The 20,823-nt window shown below is 42.9% G+C and overlaps 1 protein-coding gene across 7 annotated transcripts in view; it reads left to right on the top strand.

Moving 5' to 3' along the window:
• Positions 1 to 20,823, top strand: part of LOC121533722 (inaD-like protein) — a 169,409-nt gene that overhangs the window by 59,565 nt on the left and 89,021 nt on the right. For 6 of the 7 annotated variants that reach the window (XM_045205328.1, XM_041839901.2, XM_041839902.2 and 3 more), the window contains 9 exons: positions 2,208 to 2,582; positions 2,914 to 3,113; positions 11,233 to 11,298; positions 11,532 to 11,603; positions 16,425 to 16,539; positions 16,747 to 16,809; positions 17,250 to 17,360; positions 17,788 to 17,847; positions 19,236 to 19,341. In XM_045205328.1, the coding sequence (XP_045061263.1) occupies positions 2,208 to 2,582; positions 2,914 to 3,113; positions 11,233 to 11,298; positions 11,532 to 11,603; positions 16,425 to 16,539; positions 16,747 to 16,809; positions 17,250 to 17,360; positions 17,788 to 17,847; positions 19,236 to 19,341 (1,168 nt within the window). The remainder of the gene's footprint in view (positions 1 to 2,207; positions 2,583 to 2,913; positions 3,114 to 11,232; positions 11,299 to 11,531; positions 11,604 to 16,424; positions 16,540 to 16,746; positions 16,810 to 17,249; positions 17,361 to 17,787; positions 17,848 to 19,235; positions 19,342 to 20,823) is intronic. The other variant, XM_045205327.1, reaches the window with a different exon arrangement.

The following is a 20,823-nucleotide window of genomic DNA, read 5'->3' as shown; positions in this document are numbered from 1 at the left end:
GTAAAGACAGAAGTGATGTATTGTCCCCCTCATCTTTATTTCTCCCCCTCTCTTTCTCTCTCATATTAGCCTTGAATTTAAGGAAATGATGTGCACGAGTCAGTGGCGGCCGTAAATCCACCAGAAATGAGACTAATTGTGCCATTAAGATTTTAGACTCTGCACATTTCTCACTGTAAATTGCCTGGGGGGCCTACAGGGGGTGGGGGGGTGGACTTTAAGTACCCCTGGCTAAGCTTTGCTAGGCTACCACTAATATTGGGGATGTGTGTGTGCACATCAGAATGTTCTGATCGCAGTGATAAAACCGTCAGGTAGTCTTTTGACAACAGAGGTCTCCACTGACCTGAGTGATGTTGGATGTGTATTCGGTGTGTGTACAGTGAGGGGAAAAAAGGATTTGATCCCCTGCTGATTTTGTACGTTTGCCCACTGACAAAGAAATGATCAGTCTATAATTTTAATGGTAGGTTTATTTGAACAGTGAGAGACAGAATAACAACAACAAAATCCAGAAAAACGCATGTCAAAAATGTTATAAATTTATTTGAATTTTAATGAGGGAAATAAGTATTTGACCCCCTCTCAATCAGAAAGATTTCTGGCTCCCAGGTGTCTTTTATACAGGTAACGAGCTGAGATTAGGAGCACACTCTTAAAGGGAGTGCTCCTAATCTCAGCTTGTTACCTGTATAAAAGACACCTGTCCACAGAAACTCTCCACCATGGCCAAGACCAAAGAGCTCTCCAAGGATGTCAGGGGCAAGATTGTAGACCTACACAAGGCTGGAATGGGCTACAAGACCATCGCCAAGCAGCTTGGTGAGAAGGTGACAACAGTTGGTGCGATTATTCGCAAATGGAAGAAACACAGAATAACTGTCAATCTCCCTCGGCCTGGGGCTCCATGCAAGATCTTACCTCGTGGAGTTACAATGATCATGAGAACGGTGAGGAATCAGCCCAGAACTACACGGGAGGATCTTGTCAATGATCTCAAGGCAGCTGAGACCATAGTCACCAAGAAAACAATTGGTAACACACTAAGCCGTGAAGGACTGAAATCCTGCAGCGCCCGCAAGGTCCCCCTGCTCAAGAAAGCACATATACAGGCCCGTCTGAAGTTTGCCAATGAACATCTGAATGATTCAGAGGAGAGCTGGGTGAAAGTGTTGTGGTCAGATGAGACCAAAATTGAGCTCTTTGGCATCAACTCAACTCCGTGTTTGGAGGAGGAGGAATGCTGCCTATGACCCCAAGAACACTATCCCCACTGTCAAACATGGAGGTGGAAACATTATGCTTTGGGGGTGTTTTTCTGCTAAGGGGACAAGACAACTTCACCGCATCAAAGGGACGATGGACGGGGCCATGTACCATCAAATCTTGGGTGAGAACCTCCTTCCCTCAGCCAGGGCATTGAAAATGGGTCGTGGATGGGTTTTCCAGCATGACAATGACCCAAAACACACGGCCTAGGCAACAAAGGAGTGGCTCAAGAAGAAGCACATTAAGGTCCTGGAGTGGCCTAGCCAGTCTCCAGACCTTAATCCCATAGAAAATCTGTGGAGGGAGCTGAAGGTTTGAGTTGCCAAACGTCAGCCTCGAAACCTTGATGACTTGGAGAAGATCTGCAAAGAGGAGTGGGACAAAATCCCTCCTGAGATGTGTGCAAACCTGGTGGTCAACTACAAGAAACGTCTGACCTCTGTGATTGCCAACAAGTGTTTTGCCACCAAGTACTAAGTCATGTTTTGCAGAGGGGTCAAATACTTATTTCCCTCATTAAAATGCAAATCAATTTATAACATGTTTGACATGCGTTTTTCTGGATTTTGTTGTTGTTATTCTGTCTCTCACTGTTCAAATAAACCTACCATTAAAATTATAGACTGATCATGTCTTTGTCAGTGGGCAAACGTACAAAATCAGCAGGGGATCAAATACGTTTTTCCCTCACTGTATATCTATGCAGTGGTTGGTCAGACAGGTTGTTCTTGAAGCATCTTTTGTAACCACTTAGCACCACTTTTACCTTTCTATTTCTCCTAAAATACTGGGCCAATTCAATCCTTTGCAGTTGAAGTGAAATCACACTGTTAACCTGTATCATGTTACTCTTTTGAAAAACCTCAAACCCGCATGCTTTCCCTCTTGCGAACATTGTCTTTGGATATTGACACGTGTGTGTGTGTGTGTGTGTCCAGGGCTTTGGTGATGGCTCCATCCTCCCAGAGGATCTTAGACAGGAAGAGGACGAACCCGAGCTGATCCTGGACGGTAGCGTCCCTCGCTACACCTCACCTTTGACCCCTGCCTTGACCCTTAACCCCACCCCCACCTTGACCACTAGGAGCCTTAACCCCACCCCCACCTTGAACCCCAGCCCCATGGGAGAGGAGAGGGAGATGGCCGTGGATGAAGAGGAGGGAGAAGAGGAAGAAGGAGTGGAGGTGGAGGATAGGGAGGGGCAGGTGGTGGACCCCTACCCCAGAAAACCCCCACCATCATGGGGAGAGCGGGAGAGAGACAACAGAGGTCCTGTCCCGCCGGCCTCTGTCCACTCTGGAGCTCAAGAAAAGGTGAGTGCTCTACTGTATTGTGCGCTGGCAAGTCAGTCGAGAGATGTCTGGCTTCCACCTCTACATCAGTTGTGGCAAACAGGGGGCAGCAGTGTGTGCAGGCTTTAGTTCCAGCTCAGCTGTAACACACCTGACTCAGCTCAACATCTCATACAGTCTTCAAGACCACTGTTACTATTTAATCAGTATTATAATCCGAAATAAAATGTTCATTTTTAGTGTAGAATTCTGCTACTGCTACAAATAACAGTGCGTCCCATTATTATTTAGGGTGAAGGTGGGGTTAGTGTGGCTGGGGACAGGATGATACCATTTTGTGTTGCCCTCATAGCAGGTGGAGGAGATGGAACAAGGTGGAGATGGAACATTGGAGAAGATGCCCAATCCAGACCTGCAGCCCAGAGCCCTTCTTGACCACCTCTCTCTGGTTCAGTCTGTGGACTCCTGGGTGGAGATGGGTGGGGACAGTGAGGCAGACTCGGACTCCAGGAACGGAGGATCAGAACTCACCCTGACTGACACAGACACCGAGTCAGTACCCCTCTTTCTTTCTCTCACTCACTCACTCACTCACTCACCACTCACTCACTCACTCACTCACTCACTCACTCACTCACTCACTCACTCACTCACTCACACACACACACACACACACACACATTCTGACACGTATTTACCCACAACAATTGATTTCTACAAAAATATGGGTGAAAAGTTGAACCAATACTGTGGGTGTTTAAAGAAATTCCGGAAATAATCATTGGCAGGTAGGTAATAACGGGTGGCAGGTACAGTGGGGGAAAAAAGTATTTAGTCAGCCACCAATTGTGCAAGTTCTCCCACTTAAAAAGATGAGAGAGGCCTGTAATTTTCATCATAGGTACACGTCAACTATGACAGACAAAATGAGAAAAAAAAATCCAGAAAATCACATTGTAGGATTTTTTATGAATTTATTTGCAAATTATGGTGGAAAATAAGTATTTGGTCAATAACAAAAGTTTCTCAATACTTTGTTATATACCCTTTGTTGGCAATGACACAGGTCAAACGTTTTCTGTAAGTCTTCACAAGGTTTTCACACACTGTTGCTGGTATTTTGGCCCATTCCTCCATGCAGATCTCCTCTAGAGCAGTGATGTTTTGGGGCTGTCGCTGGGCAACACGGACTTTCAACTCCCTCCAAAGATTTTCTATGGGGTTGAGATCTGGAGACTGGCTAGGCCAATCCAGGACCTTGGAAATGCTTCTTACGAAGCCACTCCTTCGTTGCCCGGGCGGTGTGTTTGGGATCATTGTCATGCTGAAAGACCCAGCCACGTTTCATCTTCAATGCCCTTGCTGATGGAAGGAGGTTTTCACTCAAAATCTCACGATACATGGCCCCATTCATTCTTTCCTTTACACGGATCAGTCGTTCTGGTCCCTTTGCAGAAAAACAGCCCCAAAGCATGATGTTTCCACCCCCATGCTTCACAGTAGGTATGGTGTTCTTTGGATGCAACTCAGCATTCTTTGTCCTCCAAACACGACGAGTTGAGTTTTTACCAAAATATATTATATTTTGGTTTCATCTGACCATATGACATTATCCCAATCCTCTTCTGGATCATCCAAATGCACTCTAGCAAACTTCAGACGGGCCTGGACATGTACTGGCTTAAGCAGGGGGACACATCTCGCACTGCAGGATTTGAGTCCCTGGCGGCGTAGTGTGTTACTGATGGTAGGCTTTGTTACTTTGGTCCCAGCTCTCTGCAGGTCATTCACTAGGTCCCCCCGTGTGGTTCTGGGATTTTTGCTCACCGTTCTTGTGATCATTTTGACCCCACTGGGGTGAGATCTTGCGTGGAGCCCCAGATCGAGGGAGATTATCAGTGGTCTTGTATGTCTTCCATTTCCTAATAATTGCTCCCACAGTTGATTTCTTCAAACCAAGCTGCTTACCTATTGCAGATTCAGTCTTCCCAGCCTGGTGCAGGTCTACAATTTTGTTTCTGGTGTCCTTTGACAGCTCTTTGGTCTTGGCCATAGTGGAGTTTGGAGTGTGACTGTTTGAGGTTGTGGACAGGTGTCTTTAATACTGATAACAAGTTCAAACAGGTGCCATTAATACAGGTAACGAGTGGAGGACAGAGGAGCCTCTTAAAGAAGAAGTTACAGGTCTGTGAGAGCCAGAAATCTTGCTTGTTTGTAGGTGACCAAAAACTTATTTTCCACCATAATTTGCAAATAAATTCATTAAAAATCCTACAATGTGATTTTTTGGATTTTTCTTTCTCATTTTGTCTGTCATAGTTGACGTGTACCTATGATGAAAATTACAGGCCTCTCTCATCTTTTTAAGTGGGAGAACTTGCACAATTGGTGGCTGACTAAATACTTTTTTTCCCCACTGTAGCTTAGTGGCTAAGAGCGTTATGCCAGTAACCGAAAGGTCGCTTGTTCTAATCCCCGAGCCTACTAGGTGAAAAGTGTGTCGATGTGCCCTTGAGCAAGGCACTTAACCCTAATTGCTCCTGTAAGTCGCTCTGGATAAGAGCGTCTGCTAAATGACAAAAAAAAAAAATATATATATATATATATTATATCAATTGCATTTCATAATAATATATGCCATTTAGCAGACGCTTTTATCTTTAAACTGCCTTCTTGAGTGTTCATTGACGTCATATTTAGTCTTTAATGGGTTGAGTAAGAGTTACATGCAATTACATTTATCTTTGAGGTAATGGCTTTCATTTCCTTTCATTTCCCCTACTGATAAATTGATTTACAGATCCTGGCTCTCTAGTGGGCTTAGCACCCCCTCTGCTGGTGAGAGGGTGATATGGCAGGCAGTGACCCCAGTGATACTGGTTGAGTCAGTCATACATACATGCATGCATGCATCTGAACCATGATCAAGAGAGGAATACAGAATAGGAGATGGTTTCCTACACGGGATTCAAATAATCAAAGGCTTGATGATAGTGCTAGGGCAAACACACATGTGTGTAGCCGATGTGAAATGGCTAGCTAAATTAGTTAGCGGTGCGCGCTAGTAGCGGTCAATCTGTGACGTCACCTGCTCTGAGACCTTGAAGTAGTTGTTTCACTTGTTTTTGTGGAGTGACTGGTAACAATGCTTTGTTGGTGCTGGTTGTCAATGTGTTCAGAAGGTCACTGGTTCCAGTCCAGGATGGGGCAAGGAGTGGAACGTTAGCTAACTTTTTCTCTTCTTTTTTAGTGGGGGTTGGGGGGGGTCATCCACCTCTCCGGAGGACAAAAATAAACTTTGTTTTTACAGCTTTTTCTTTTGTACATTCTAGACACATTTTATATACATGGAATTTGTATTCATTTTTTAACAGTAGTTACATAGCAAGAATAAAGTAATTTGATATACAGTACCAGTCAAAAGTTTGGAGACTCATTCCAGGGTTTTTCTTTATTTTTACAATTTTCTACATTGTAGAATAATAGTGAAGACATCCAAACTATTAAATAACACATGGAATCATGTAGTAACCAAAAAGTGTTAAACAAATCAAAATATATGTTATATTTGAGATTATTCAAAGTAGCCACCCTTTGCCTTGATGACAGCTTTGCACACTCTTGGCATTCTCTCAACCAGCTTCATGAGGTACTCACCTGGAATGCATTTCAATTAAGAGGTGTGCCATCTTAAAAGTTAATTTGTGGAATTTCTTTCCTTCTTAATGCGTTTGAGCCAGTCAGTTGTGTTGTGACAAGGTAGGGGTGGTATACAGAAGATCGCCCTATTTGGTAAAAGACCAAGTCCATATTATGTCAAGAACAGCTCAAATAAGCAAAGACTTTAAGACATTACTTTAAGACATGAAGGTCAGTCAATACGGAAAATGTCAAGAACTTTGAAAGTTTCTTCAAGTGCAGTCGCGAAAACCATCAAGTGCTATGATGAAACTGGATCTCATGAGGACCACCACAGGATAGGAAGACCCAGAGTTATTTCTGCTGCAGAGGGATACGTTCATTAGAGTTAACTGCACCTCAGATTGAAGCCCAAATAAATGCTTCACAGAGTTCAAGTAACAGACACATCTCAACATAAACTGTTCAGAGGAGACTTCGTGAATCAGGCCTTCATGGTCGAATTGCTGCAAAGAAACCACTGCAAAAGTACACCAATAGTAAGAAGAGACTTGCTTTGGCCAAGAAACACGAGCAATGGACATTAGACCGGTGGAAATCTTTCCTTTGGTCTGAATCCAAATTTGAGATTTTTGGTTCCAACCGCCGTGTCTTTGTGAGACACAGAGTAGATGAACGGATGATCTCCGCATGTGTGGTTCCCACCGTGAAGCATGGAGGAGGAGGTGTGATGGTGTGGGGGTGCTTTGCTGTTAACACTGTCTGTGATTTATTTAGAATTGAAGGCACACTTGACCAGCATGGCTACCACAGCATTCTGCAGCGATACGCCATCCTATCTGGTTTGCGCTTAGTGGGACTATCATTTGTTTTTCAACAGGACAATGACCCAACACACCTCCAGGCTGTGTAAGCGCTATTTGACCAAGAAGGAGAGCTGCATCAGATTACCTGGCCTCCACAGTCACCTGACCTCAACCCAATTGAGATGGTTTGGGATGAATTGGACCGCAGAGTGAAGGAAAAGTAGCCAAGAAGTGCTCAGCATATGTGGGAACTCCTTCAAGACTGTTGGAAAAGCTTTCCAGGTGAAGCTGGTTGAGAGAATGCCAGGAGTGTGCAAAGCTGTCATCAAGGCAAATGGTGGCTATATGATTTGTTTAACACTTTTTTGGTTACTACATGAATCCATATGTGTTATTTAATAGTTTTGATGTCTTCACTATTATTCTACAATGTAGAAAATATAAAAAATTACGAAAAACTCTTGAAGGAGTAGCAAATCAATTTATAACATTTTTGACATGCGTTTTTCTGGATTTCTTTTGTTGTTATTCTGTCTCTCACAGTTCAAATAAACCTGCCATTAAAATTATAGACTGATAATTTCTTTGTCAGTGGGCAAACATACAAAATCAGCAGGGGATCAAATACTTTTTTTCCCTCACTGTATACTTATTTCACCACTTAACATAATGTTACAAGTTTCAAATATACTTACTGTAATATATGCCTGTAAATGTACTACCAAGAAGTACCATGATGATCAAGCTGCTAGACACCCTGAATGTATCCATATTTACCAATACTACCACAATCATCGCCTGTCATCCATGTACAGTGCTTTCGGGAAAGTATTCAGACCCCTTGACTTTTTCCACATGTTAAGTTACAGCCTTATTCTAAAATTGATTAAATAGTTTTTTCCCCTCATCAATCTACACACAACACCCCATAAGGACAAAGCAAAAACAGGTTTTTAGAAATGTTTGCAAATTTATAAAAAAACAAAAAGAGAAACCTTATTTACATAAGTATTCAGACCCTTTGCGATGAGACTCGAAAATTGAGCTCTGGTGCATCCCTTTGAGATGTTTCTATAATTTGATTAGAGTCCACCTGTGGTAAATTCAATTGATTGGACATGATTTGGAAAGGCATACACCTGTCTATGTAAGGTCCCACAGTTGACAGTGCATGTCAGAAGAAAAACCCAAGCCATGAGGTTGAAGGAATTGTCCTAGAGTTCCGAGACAGGATTGTGTCGAGGCACAGAACTGGGGAAGAGTACCAAACAGCATTGAAGGTCCCCAAGAACACAGTGGCCTCCATCATTCTTAAATGGAAGAGGTTTGGAACCACCAAGACTCTTCCAAGGGCTGGCCGCCCGGCCAAACTGAGCAATCGGGGGAGAAGGTCCTTGGTCAGGGAGGTGACCAAGAACCAGATGGTCACTCTGACAGAACTCCAGAGTTCCTCTATTGAGATGGGAGAACCTTCCAGACAGAAGCCACTCCTCAGTAAAAGGCACATGACAGCCCACTTGGAGTTTGCCAAAAGGCACCTAAAGGACACTCAGACCATGAGAAACATATCCTCTGGTCTGATGAAACCAAGATTGAACTCTTTAGCCTGAACACCAAGTGTCACGTCTGGAGGAAACCAGGCACCACTCATCACCTGGCCAATACCATCCCTATGGGGAAGCATGGTGGTGGCAGCAGCATGCTGTGGGGATGTTTTTCAGCGGCAGGGACTGGGAGACTAGTCAGGATCGAGGGAAAGATGAACAGATCAAAGTACAGAGCGATCCTTGATGAAAACCTGCTCAGGACCTCAGACTGGGGCGAAGTTTCACCTTCCAACAGGACTACGACCCTAAGCACACAGCCAAGACAATGCAGGAGTGGCTTCGGGACAAGTCTCAATGTCCTTGAGTGGGCCAGCCAGAGCCCGGACTTGAACCCTTTCGAACATCTCTGGAGAGACCTGTAAATAGCTGTGTAGCGATGCTCCCCATCCAACCTGCCAGAGCTTGAGAGGATCTGCAAAGAAGAATGGGAGAAACTCCCCAAATACTGGTGTGCCAAGCTTGGAGCGTCATACCCAAGAAGACTCAAGGCTGTAATCGCTGCCAAAGGTGCTTCAACAAAGTACTGAGTAAAGGGTCTGAAAACTTATGTAAATGGGATATTTCTGTTTTTTCTATAAAAAAAAAAAAAACTATTGTGTGTAGATTGATGAAGGAAAAAAACAATTTAATCAATTTTAGTCTACGGCTGTAACGGAACAAAATGTGGATAAAGTCAAGGGGTCTGAATACTTTCCGAATGCACTGTAGCTGTACAATAATATATGCGCTGCTAAACATTCTGTAGCTGCAACTGACTATGTAAACCTCCAATTTACTTCTAATATCTCTCCCGCAAAAGCATCCTCCATCCCAAAAGGCGGTGTTGTCCCTAACAAAACAAAACAAATGGTAAAGAAAAAAAAGAACATAGAAAGAAAGAAATAGATAAATAAACTAGATAGTACTGAGGACAATAAGACCGAAAAAAAAAAAACAGATACCCAGAAACCCAGTAGCTAACTGTTAAATGTGCACCCCTTTGGGTCCCCAGGACCAGGATTGGGATATGCTGGGATAGGAAAATTCGGGGATGCCAAATTTGCATTCAGCTGTACAGCTCTTCCAAATCTCACACACACATTCATACTTCTGAACCTTTACTTATGAATTTGTTCCACCTTTTAGGTGCAAACTCCCCAGTATTACAGCTTTGGCCCGACACATCACAAGAGGTTTTTAACACTGCATAAAAAAAGGATACAATTGTGGTTAGATCTCAGCAAGCATTCTCAAGCCCTTTCAAATCCCACTGAGACCAATTTCACAGCGCAGGATCAAGTACGAAGCTGATATCGTGGTCTTGAGCAATTCCCCTTTTCATTTTTCTCCTCCCGTCCGATTTCTATTAAACCAAAAGTAGCGCAAAGGACGTTTGACTTCTCCGCACATCCCTAACAGCCTCATTCATACTCACAATCGGGTTTTCGACTGCATCTCTTGCCGCTTGAGATGAATATCAAATAATTTTATCGGCTCTCTCTTTAGGGCTGGGAATTGCTAGGGACCTCACGATACGATATTATCATCATACGTAGGTGCCGATACAATATGTATTGCGATTCTCACAATTCTAAATGCAATTCGATACTGCGATTTGATGTTCAATACATATTGCTCAGTATGTCTGCTGCAGAAAGACGAGCACATGAGAAAGTGAGTTTCGATCAGTCATGGAAATAAAATTGCTGAAAACATGATGGCTCACTATTTAAAAAGAAGATTGAGGCCAAGCTATAGGATGAAAAATACCGCCGTTTGGTGCAGGTACAGCCGACCTAGCGCTAGCTAACGCTAAAATGACACAGCACCCCTAAAGCCTATTCAAACATGAGGCTGTTATTTCCAGTGCTACTGTATAAACCGGTTGCTATGTCATATGGGCAATTCCACTTTGTATCTGCACAGTTCTTCCTGTAAATGTGTTTTTGTAAACTTTTCTGTGGAAAATGTTAAAAGTAGTCCTTGTGCATAGAATTATGTGTTTTGTTAAACTTTGAAATCAATGTTTTTTGTTTGGTATACATTTTAAAGGGATACTTCTGGATTTTGGCAATGAGGCCCCTTTTCTACTTCGCCAGAGTCAGATTAACTTTATGTGGATACCATTTTTATGTCTCTGCGTGCAGTTTGAAGGACGTTGTTAACTAGCGTTAGCGCAATGGCTAGAAGTCTATGATATCTGCTAGCATGCTAGTTAGCATTGGCACGAAAAACTTCCTCTAACTTCCTTCATACTGGACGCAGAGACATAAATTATATGCACAAGTTAATCTGACTCTAGGGAAGTAGATAAAGGGCTTCAATGAGTAGTTTGGATCGTGAGTGCTGATTGGACGTGCAGCATTCGAAGCTGTGCTATATTCACCAATATTGGCACAGCTATGACCATCTCCCCTCAGCCGTTTAGAATGAACTGTGTCTGGACGAGACATCAACCTTTTTGTATGAAAAATCCGAGTGGCAGCATAATTCCTTTAGCATTGAATTTCCCATATCCTAACGCGCTACATACACATACGGTAAAAGTGTAAAATAACAATATATTGTACTAAACTACAAATTTCTGGAACAATAAATTGATTGATTGATATACCTAATGGTTTATTTGTTCTCCTTTAGCTCGGTGCGTTTGGTTGACACAGAGAGGAGGAAGAGGAGGTCCCAGGGTGCTGGAGGAGGACACAGGTAGGAGAACACAACACATCTGTAGAGCCACATTCAATTCATTTCATACACATTCTGCATTCATCATCAACCCTCTGGTTTTTATTTAACCTTTATTCTATGTAATGTATGCCATTTGAGGTTTAGAAACCTTGTATTGGTCAGCAGGAAGCAGACGGTGTGTTAATACAGTAAAATAGAACATACAGGGACAATACAGTTAGTGGTCAAGAACATTTTCTGTGTGCTCTTAGTGATCTACCAGAGAGGGAGGAAGGAGAGGGAGAGGAAACCCCTGCGTTCAGCCACTGGGGCCCACCACGCAGGTAAGTGCTCTACTGTGTGTGTGTTATTACAGATTATTTTTAATGAGAACTTAAGTAGATTATCTTTAACAGAGGTGTAACAGTTCACTAAAATGAGTAGTTTGGATCGTGAGTGCTGATTGGATGTGCAGCATTCGAAACCGTGCTATATTCACCAATATTGGCACAGCTATGACCATCTCCTCTCAGCCGTTTAGAATGAACTGTGTCCGGACGAGACATCAACCTTTTTGGAGCCAGACGAAATCCTGCGGCAGTGTCATTATTATGGATATATCCAAGTAAATGTTAGTAAAAAAATTAAATAACTTGAACTAAAATGCAGCTAGTTTGCAGTTTCTGCCTGCATAATCTTGGAAACCCACAACTAAAACCTTCTGTAATTGCGTCAGATGCTCGATTAAGTTCACAGGGGAGTAAAAGATACGAAAACGAGGAGCGGAAGCAGGGCGGTAGCTCCACCCACCTCTCTTTGCAAGTTACGGACAAGTCTATGGGCCAAATGATATAGCATGCGAGGCTGTCCTATATCATGAATATAGTCACAGGTAAATGAGTTGATGAACAAGGCCAATTACCTGTGGCTATATTCAAAATATAGCACGGCCTCTTGTGCCTTATTTCTTGGAGTAGTCCATGATCAAATAAAATCAGAAGCACATATAGGTCATTATCAATAAAACGTCACAATACGGTGCAGAGCGTTCGATTTGGCTGCTGGGGGGCCAGCTCTGCTAAAGTCATTGACAACTACGTGCCGTTTTCAAGGGATTGTTAAATAAATGTTAACTATTTGGTTGTGATATCATCACATTTTTACATTTTAGTCATTTAGCAGACGCTCTTATCCAGAGCGACTTACAGGAGCAATTAGGGTTAAGTGCCTTGCTCAAGGGCACATCGACAGATTTTTCACCTAGTCAGCTCGGGGATTAGAACCAGCGACCTTTCGGTTACTGGCACAACGCTCTTAACCACTAAGCTACCTGCCACCCCACCTCTTGAAGAGCATAGTCAGAACTGCAAATATCTGATTATTCCATGCAAAACAATTGTGCACATTTAGCTCTATCAGAGTTATACAGCAAGTAACTGCATGCTTTTCATGATCAGTAAACATCAATTGATCAGTTATTTTCAGATACGTGATGGTAGCCTATCCATTTGGCATATGGCATGTAGCTAGCTAGCTAAGCAAACAATGTAATTTAGCTTTTGGAAAGAGCTTGAGATCGGCAAGTCCTCATCCTGGTAAAGTTGTCAGTCGGACTACTGTCATCACCACTAATATACTGAACAAAAATATAAACGCAACATGTAAAGTGTTGGTCCCATGTTTCATGAGCTCAAATAAAAGATCTGGGGACAATAAAAGGCCACTCTAAAATGTGCAGTTCTGTCATACAACACAATGCCACAGATGTTGCAGGTTTTGAGGGAGCGTGCAATTGGCATGCTGACTGCAGGAATGTTCACCATAAGCCGCCTCCATCGTCGTTTTAGAGAAATTGGCAGTACATCCAACCGGCGTCACAATCGCAGACCACGTGTAACCACGCCAGCCCTGGACCTCCACATCCTGCTTCTTCACCTGCGGGATTGTCTGAGACCAGCCACCCGGACAGCTGATGAAGCTGTCTGTAATAAAGCCCTTTTGTGGGGAAAAACTCGTTCTGATTGGCTGGGCCTTGCTCTCCAGTGGGTGGGACTATGCCTTCCCAGGCTCACCCATGGCTGCGCCCCTGCCCAGTCATATGATATCCATAGATTAGGGCCTAATGAATTTATTTAAATTTACTGATTTCCTTATATGAATTGTATAGCCATATTGACCTGATCTGTTCTTAGCTAGCTAGCCAATTTGACATAGTTCATCAAGCAATCTAGCCTGTCATGTCTGACCGCAGCAATCGTGATTAAACATTGTTAAAAACATTGTTGAAAAGGGGATAACGTTAGCTAACTTTGCAAGGTAGGCCTACGCTGGTTGGAGAAAAAAGGATATTAGGTCTACCACTGATTAGCCAACTGTACAAGGTTTCTACCGGTAGCTTGCAAAGTAAACATTGTAAACTAACAGTACATCGGCAAATGCGTCCTCCTGTTGCTTGACAGACAGAGCCCACAAAGGATGGGAAATTATCCTAAATCACTCAAACTTGTCAGGTATAGTTAACTTTTATTTTATATCACTCAAATATCCAATTAATGGTGGTCAGTATTGAGAGAGATCGTGAGGCTACTTGTATACTACTCTACAAGTAAATCAGCAATTGGCCACCAGGTGTCATAATAGCAAATAAAGGGATATTCCACACAAATAAAGACTATAATAACCGTTTCCAAAATGTCTATACATAATAAGCATTTTCCATACAATTCTAATTCAACAATAAATCAACTCAAATATGTTCTATACAATTGCTTTTCTTATATACAAAATAAGGTAACACTTTACTTGACACCCAGTGTCATAACACACTATTTCACGATCATAACCATGTCATATGTCATAACAGCTGACAACTTGTCATAACCTGTTATAATATGGTCAACACTATCATGACCCATATATTTAGACCTGTTGTGACATATATTGCGTTATTTTATGGCTGGTTATGACACATACATAAGAGTGTTGTTTTCATCATATTTTAAATAACTTTTAGAAAATAGACTATGACACTGTCATGAAGCATTATGACCATCCTGTGCCACTTTACTTGGACTAAGAAAGTGAACTTGATGACTGTCAAGAAGCATTATGACCATCCAGTGTCACTTTACTTGGACTTAGAAAATACACTTTGACACTGTCAAGAAACATTATGACCTTCATAATCATATAAGCCAGATAGGCCTATCATGTACATGCCCTTATGTCAGTCATCAGTCACAAAGAGGGTGTCTTGTCCTGCTCCTGAAATCTGCTCCTGCATTCATCCCAGTCATCAGCAACAGTACATTGTGGTAGGTACATTGTGTCTGACATGAATGTGTGCGCAATAATTTAATATGGTTAATAAAAATATATACATACACTACTGTTCAAAAGCTTGGGGTCACTTAGAAATGTCAATTTTTTTGTCCATTAAAATAACATCAAATTGGCCATCTTAATCTTTTATTTTTTATTGGCCAGTCTGAGATATGGCTTTTTCTTTGCAACTCTGCATAGAAGGTCAGCATCCTGGAGTCGCCTCTTCACTGTTGACGTTGAGACTGGTGTTTTGCAGGTACTATTTAATGAAGCTGCCAGTTGAGGACCTGTGAGGCATCTGTTTCTCAAACTAGACACTAATGTATTTGTCCTCTTGCTCAGTTGTGCACCGGGGCCTCCCACTCCTCTTTCTATTCTGGTTAGAGCCAGTTTGCGCTGTTCTGTGAAGGGAGTAGTACACAGCGTTGTACGAGATCTTCAGTTTCTTGGCAATTTCTCGCATGGAATAGCCTTAATTTCTCAGAACAAGAATAGAGTGACGAGTTTCAGAATAAAGTTATTTGTTTCTGGCCATTTTGAGCCTGTAATCGAACCCACAATTGCTGATGCTCCAGATACTCAACTAGTCTCAAGAAGGCCAGTTTTATTGCTTATTTAATCAGCACAACAATTTTCAGCTGTGCTAACATAAATGCAAAAGGTAATAATGGTAATGGGCCTCTGTACGCCTATGTAGATATTCCATTAAAAATCTGCCGTTTCCAGCTACATTTTACATTTTAGTCATTTAGCAGACTCTCTTATCCAGAGCGACTTACAGTTAGAGAGTGCATACATTTTCATACTGGCCCCCCGTGAGAAACGAACCCACAACCCTGGCGTTGCAAGCGCCATGCTCTACCAACTGAGCTACAATAGCCATTTACAACATTAACAATGTCTACACTGTATTTCTGATCAATTTGATGTTATTTTAATGGACAAAATAATTGCTTTTCTTTCAAAAACAAGGACATTTCTAAGTGACCCCACATTTTTGAACGGTAGTGTATATAACATATATAAACATACTGTTGACACGTAGGCTATGGTGTAATGGAATGTTTTGCCTTGTGTGGTAGGTTTTGGGGGTTTTGACCAGCCATAAAATAACGCAATATATGTCACAACAGGTCTAAATATATGACAGTGTTCTGACCATATTATAACAGGTTATGACAAGTTATGTCAGCTGTTATGACATGGTTTTGACCGTGTCATAATGTGTTATGACGCTGGATGGCAAGTAAAGCATTACCCAAAATAGCTCTAACAGCCGATATGATATCTTTGTCAAATAAGCTACCTTGTCTGAGCTGATTCCCTTCATTGCTTTGGATTAGGTTAACTGCCCTGGTAGTTTAGTCTTCTAATAAGAATCAAATAGACAATAGGCTAGCAATTCATCAAAATGGACGAACACTAAAGATGATCTACTCAAATCCTCCATTTAAATAGGATAAGTCATAGGTAGTTTGGCTGGTGATGCTATCTATTTAGACACGCCCTCACACACAATTCTACAAACAAAATATTACAACTTATTTATTGAAGATAGTATGTGATTTCTTTCACAGTTAAAAGAGAAGTCAAACTCAAGGTCTCTCTAGTAGGGTACCTCTGTGTGTGTGTGTGTGTGTGTGTACCGTGCACGTCTCATCCAGGGAGAATTCTTGCCACCTGACTCGAACACATTAATGAGCTTTCCTTTTTGTACAAAATGGATGTAGGCAAGATCGCCTGAGTAATAGAGATCCCAGGCTTTGTGTGTTTCTGTGTGTGTGTCTGCTTGCCTTTGCGTGTTTGTGTACTTACCCTGGCATGTGCCCACGTGCTTCCAGAGTGGAGGTGTGGCAGGAAGAGGGCGAGTCCCTTGGCATAAGCATTGTGGGCGGGCACAGCGTCATCAAGAGACTGAAGAATGGAGAGGAGCTCAAGGGCATCTTCATCAAACAGGTGACGCCATTCTCCCCTCCTCTCTTCCTCCCTCCTCTTTTAAGGCTAAAGCTACAGTCTGTGATTTGTGAAGCTGTATAACAAAACCCTTATTTTTATTTTATCCCAGAATGTAGCTTTACATCTCTATATTGATGCAGATATTTATTGTAACTTGTCTCCTTTTATGTTTTGTTGAAAAAATTAATGAATTAATTAAATAAACAGGTACTGCCGGAGAGCCCCGCGGGACGCACTTGCGCGCTCAAGACCGGAGACAAGATACTGCAGGTGAGGAGGAGAACACTAGCACAACGCTAAAGCAATGCTACAGTAATGCTACAGGAATGCTACAGTAATGCTAATTCAACACTGTAGCAAAGATAGAGGAACACTACACCGTGTCAATGCTACAGAAATGCAAATGCAACGTTACAACGATTCCAGACAGATCGGTGACCTTTGTTGTATGCCCTCTCTCTCTCTGTCTTGTTCTCTCTCTCTCGCCCATTTCTTTTCTTTTTCTGTCCCCTTCCTCTTTCCATCTATTTCCTATCTCTCTCCTTTCTCACCCCTCTTTCTCATGCTTTCCCTTTTATTTCTCTGTTATCTCTGTCTTTCCCCCTCTCTCCCTCTTTCCCCCTCTCTCTCTCTTTCTCCACCTCTCTTTCCCCACCTGTGTCTCTGTGTCTGTCTGTCCGTGTGTGTGTGTGTGTGTGTGTGTGTGTCAGGTATCAGGTGTGGACCTCCAGAATGCCAGTCATGAGGACGCGGTCCAGGCCATCAAGGCAGCTCCTAGTCCCGTGGTGTTCATCGTCCAGAGCCTCACTGCCACGCCGCGGGTAAACACACCACACCCACACACACACACACACACACACACACACACGTCTGTGTGCACCCACATAGGTACGCACGCACACACACAGGAGCACAATCCAAATATATACTTCTATATCCATCTGATGCTCAAGTGGTTGTCTTTTGGATAGGCAGCTCATTTTGTGCATCTCTCCAGAGATACACATGCCCCCTCTTTGCCTAAGAGAATTGGTGGTGTTTGGTGGTGGTCACACCAAGTTTTCTCTGCTTTTTCGCTTGTCGGTTATATTTTCTTGTAGAATTTCTTGTAGTTGGTTTGTTATTTCGGGCTGGTGCTTGGTGTCTGTTATCTAAGCATGAATGGCGTTTGACGCTCTATCTTTGTGTCTGTGCGTGCGTGTGTGTGTGCGCGCGCACCTATGTATGCATGTGTCTTTCTCTTTCCAGTCTGTCTCGCTAACGGCGCCCAGTTACAACAAACACAAGGCAAAGAGGAGAGTCATGCCGGTAAGCAGCCCCCACTTTCTGAGAACATTTTCTGCTGATGGAAAAGTCACAGGCTTGGTTATAACTTACGAAATACGTTTTATTTATTTGAATTATATAACACTAACTTATAAAATGTTTTATTTCCATTTAGTTGTCTGTCCCTTTATGTTACCAGGACATAGATAAATAGAAATCCTAAACTCTGTCGTGTGTGTGAGACCCATTTCTCTAATGACTATTATTTATTTGTTGATGTCATTATCTCACTTGGCTTTAGCAGCAGCGGCCTTGTCATTCATGCTAATAAAGTTTATCTGAGAAAGAGACATAGCGTGAGACAGTGGTCGAGAGGAGGGAGCGAGAGAGAGGAGGAGGAGAATTTCGACACTGCGACCCAGCTTCAGGAAATTATGGATCTCAATTGAGAGCCAATCAAGTCTCATCACTCTAAAAGTGCCCTAGTGAGCCTAGCTTGATTACAACACTGTCAGTCTGCAATTAATTGAAACCTTAATCATTTGGCTTAATAGACCCAGATCTGGTTTCTATTAGTGTCACGTCCACCTCTGGAGGATGGAGGACTGTTAAACCCAGTGAGGGAGACGTTTAATTACATTGAGATACTATGATTACGTTTTCAACTCGTGTCCCAAGTTGAACTGTAGACTACAGTATATATCTCCCTTTGGATAATGTGGGATAAGGGAAGTGTATGAGATGGATGGGGAAATGCACAGCACTGCCAGTGAGTGGTTTTAGGGAATAGAGCCCATTTAGAGGTCTGCATATGTAGACAAGGAGCACTTTCACATTTCAGCACATGTACTGCGGAGTTACATTTCCCAAACACTTTAGTGCGATAGGGAGATACTAGAGTGCTGTCGGGCACCAAGCATAATTGCAGATTCAAACAGACACACACCACAATTCATCCTCCTTCTCATTTCCCTCACATCTTCTACCCCTCCTGGAGGCGTAGGCCCTCTCTCTTCTCCTCCTTTTCTTTCTCCAAGGCTGCTCTTTGACATTTTCAAGGACAGGGTCACCTCTCATCTTGGGTGAACACTTCTTCAAGCAGAAAGGTAGACATTCAAGTCACCTGTACGGTTCCTTCTGATTGGTGCAGATGAATGAAAGGAGGTGAGGAGAGGAAGGAAGCTACTTTAAACTCTGTCTGGGATAGACAACTTTGATCCTGACAACCATAACCGCGGTTCTATGAATTAAGTTGCGCATTTAGTTGGCTACTTTAAAAATAAACTAAATCCACAGCAGGCCGCTTTTAATTAAGGCGGGCTGGATCTTGCCTGCGGGCAGTAGTTGTCCCCTGTCTGCCCTAGCCCCACGCCTGTGAGTCATATCTTTGGTGTTTCTGAGAAGTATGGTGTCTTTGCCCCCATCTGCAGATCGTAGCAGTAGGAGGCGCCCCTCCCCCGATGAGACTCCCCCCGCCCTACCGGCCCCCCAGTCAGCTGACAGAGGAGCAGGATGAGGAGCTGGAGGAGGCCAAAGGTCAGTCTTTGCTCTCTTGACCAATCGTAAACTGTGTTGTTACCTCTCTCACCAATTGTAAACTGTGTTGTTGGGTACTTCCGCCTCTCTTCCCTCGACCCATTCACAAGTCATAAACATGTTGAAACGTTGATGTCTTGTGAGTGGATCTTCTCATATGACTTGCAATGAAAACTTTGCCTTGGTGTGTGTGTGTATATAGGCCTTAAAGGGATAGTTCACCTAAACTACAGCATAACTTGAATATTTATTGTGTCTTGAAAGTCATTTGAGCATTTGATTGAACTATCCCTTTAAATGAAAGTCAACCAACTGTCTCTGTCTGGCTCTACTCTATTGCCCTGGTCCCTTCAGGCTCACCCTCCATTAGTGGTGAATGACGGGAGTTCAGCTAGCCTGGATTCCTGCAAGGTAAACAATGGTGAAACAGAGCATTATAGTTGGATTCCAGGCTAGAGTTCCACCACCCATACAATGCCAAAGCGCTTTGAGTCCCTGGCACTACACAAACCCAATCTATACTTATTATGTTTTCCCTAGTCACCTCCTCCAACAAAATCGATTTCCCAACAACCAAGAAAGTCAGTGAAGCTGGATCTCTTAGGGAATGGAGGTGAGCTCATTGCTGTGTTTACTTTCCAACGGTTCACCTCCGCTAAGCTATTAAAGTGGGTGACTAACGTCTGTCTGAGCGTGGACACTCACACACACCGCACGCACAAATACGCACGCACACATTTTATTGCCCGACACACACACATTTGCATTATAGGACTTGCTTGAATTATAATTTTATTGCCCGACACACACACACACACATTTGTTTGCATGTGATGGGTGAAATTGTAGTCGCCTCGGCTACTATCATTGCTTCTTTAGTTCCGTAAATGTTAGCTCAAGCTTTGAAATGGAATTGTAGAGACGGGTACAACGATGGAGCGGAACGTATCTGTGTGTGTGTGTGTGTGTGCCCGACTACGGTCATTAGCTAAACACTTATCCCAGATCAGGACCATGGGCGGTGAATGGAAGGGCTGCGCTGGGGGCGAACAGCCACAGCATACTGATTCCAGATCTGGGTTCAAATACTATTCGAAAACTTTCAAATACTTTGAGCATTTGCTCTAGTCTGCCTTACTCTAGCCAAGGGTTTGCCATTTTGTGACTATGCTATTGGCCCGTTAAGCCAGATAAGCACAATCGAGCACAGATAAAGCTATTTGAAATGATTTTGAATAGTGTTTGAACCCAGGTGTGCCTGATGGTAAGTCATTGTGGAAGTGAAGACTTACAGTAAATCCTCCACTAAGACGAGAGGCTGTTCGGCAACAATTATATTACTGTACGTGGAGTGGTTCTAAATGAAGGCTGTGATGTAATCGCAAGAAATACACAGAAACGTGTCCCTATAGGCTACGAGGCAGCACTCAACATCCAGTGTAGTCAAATCTGGGCCTAGAGGTACTCCATAGCTTGGCCGGA

Source organism: Coregonus clupeaformis, chromosome 20 (genome assembly GCF_020615455.1).
Source record: "Coregonus clupeaformis isolate EN_2021a chromosome 20, ASM2061545v1, whole genome shotgun sequence".
In the NCBI taxonomy this organism is placed as follows: domain Eukaryota; kingdom Metazoa; phylum Chordata; class Actinopteri; order Salmoniformes; family Salmonidae; genus Coregonus; species Coregonus clupeaformis.
The sequence above is the reverse complement of the archived record's forward strand: the minus strand, read 5'-3'. Positions and strand labels throughout refer to the sequence as shown.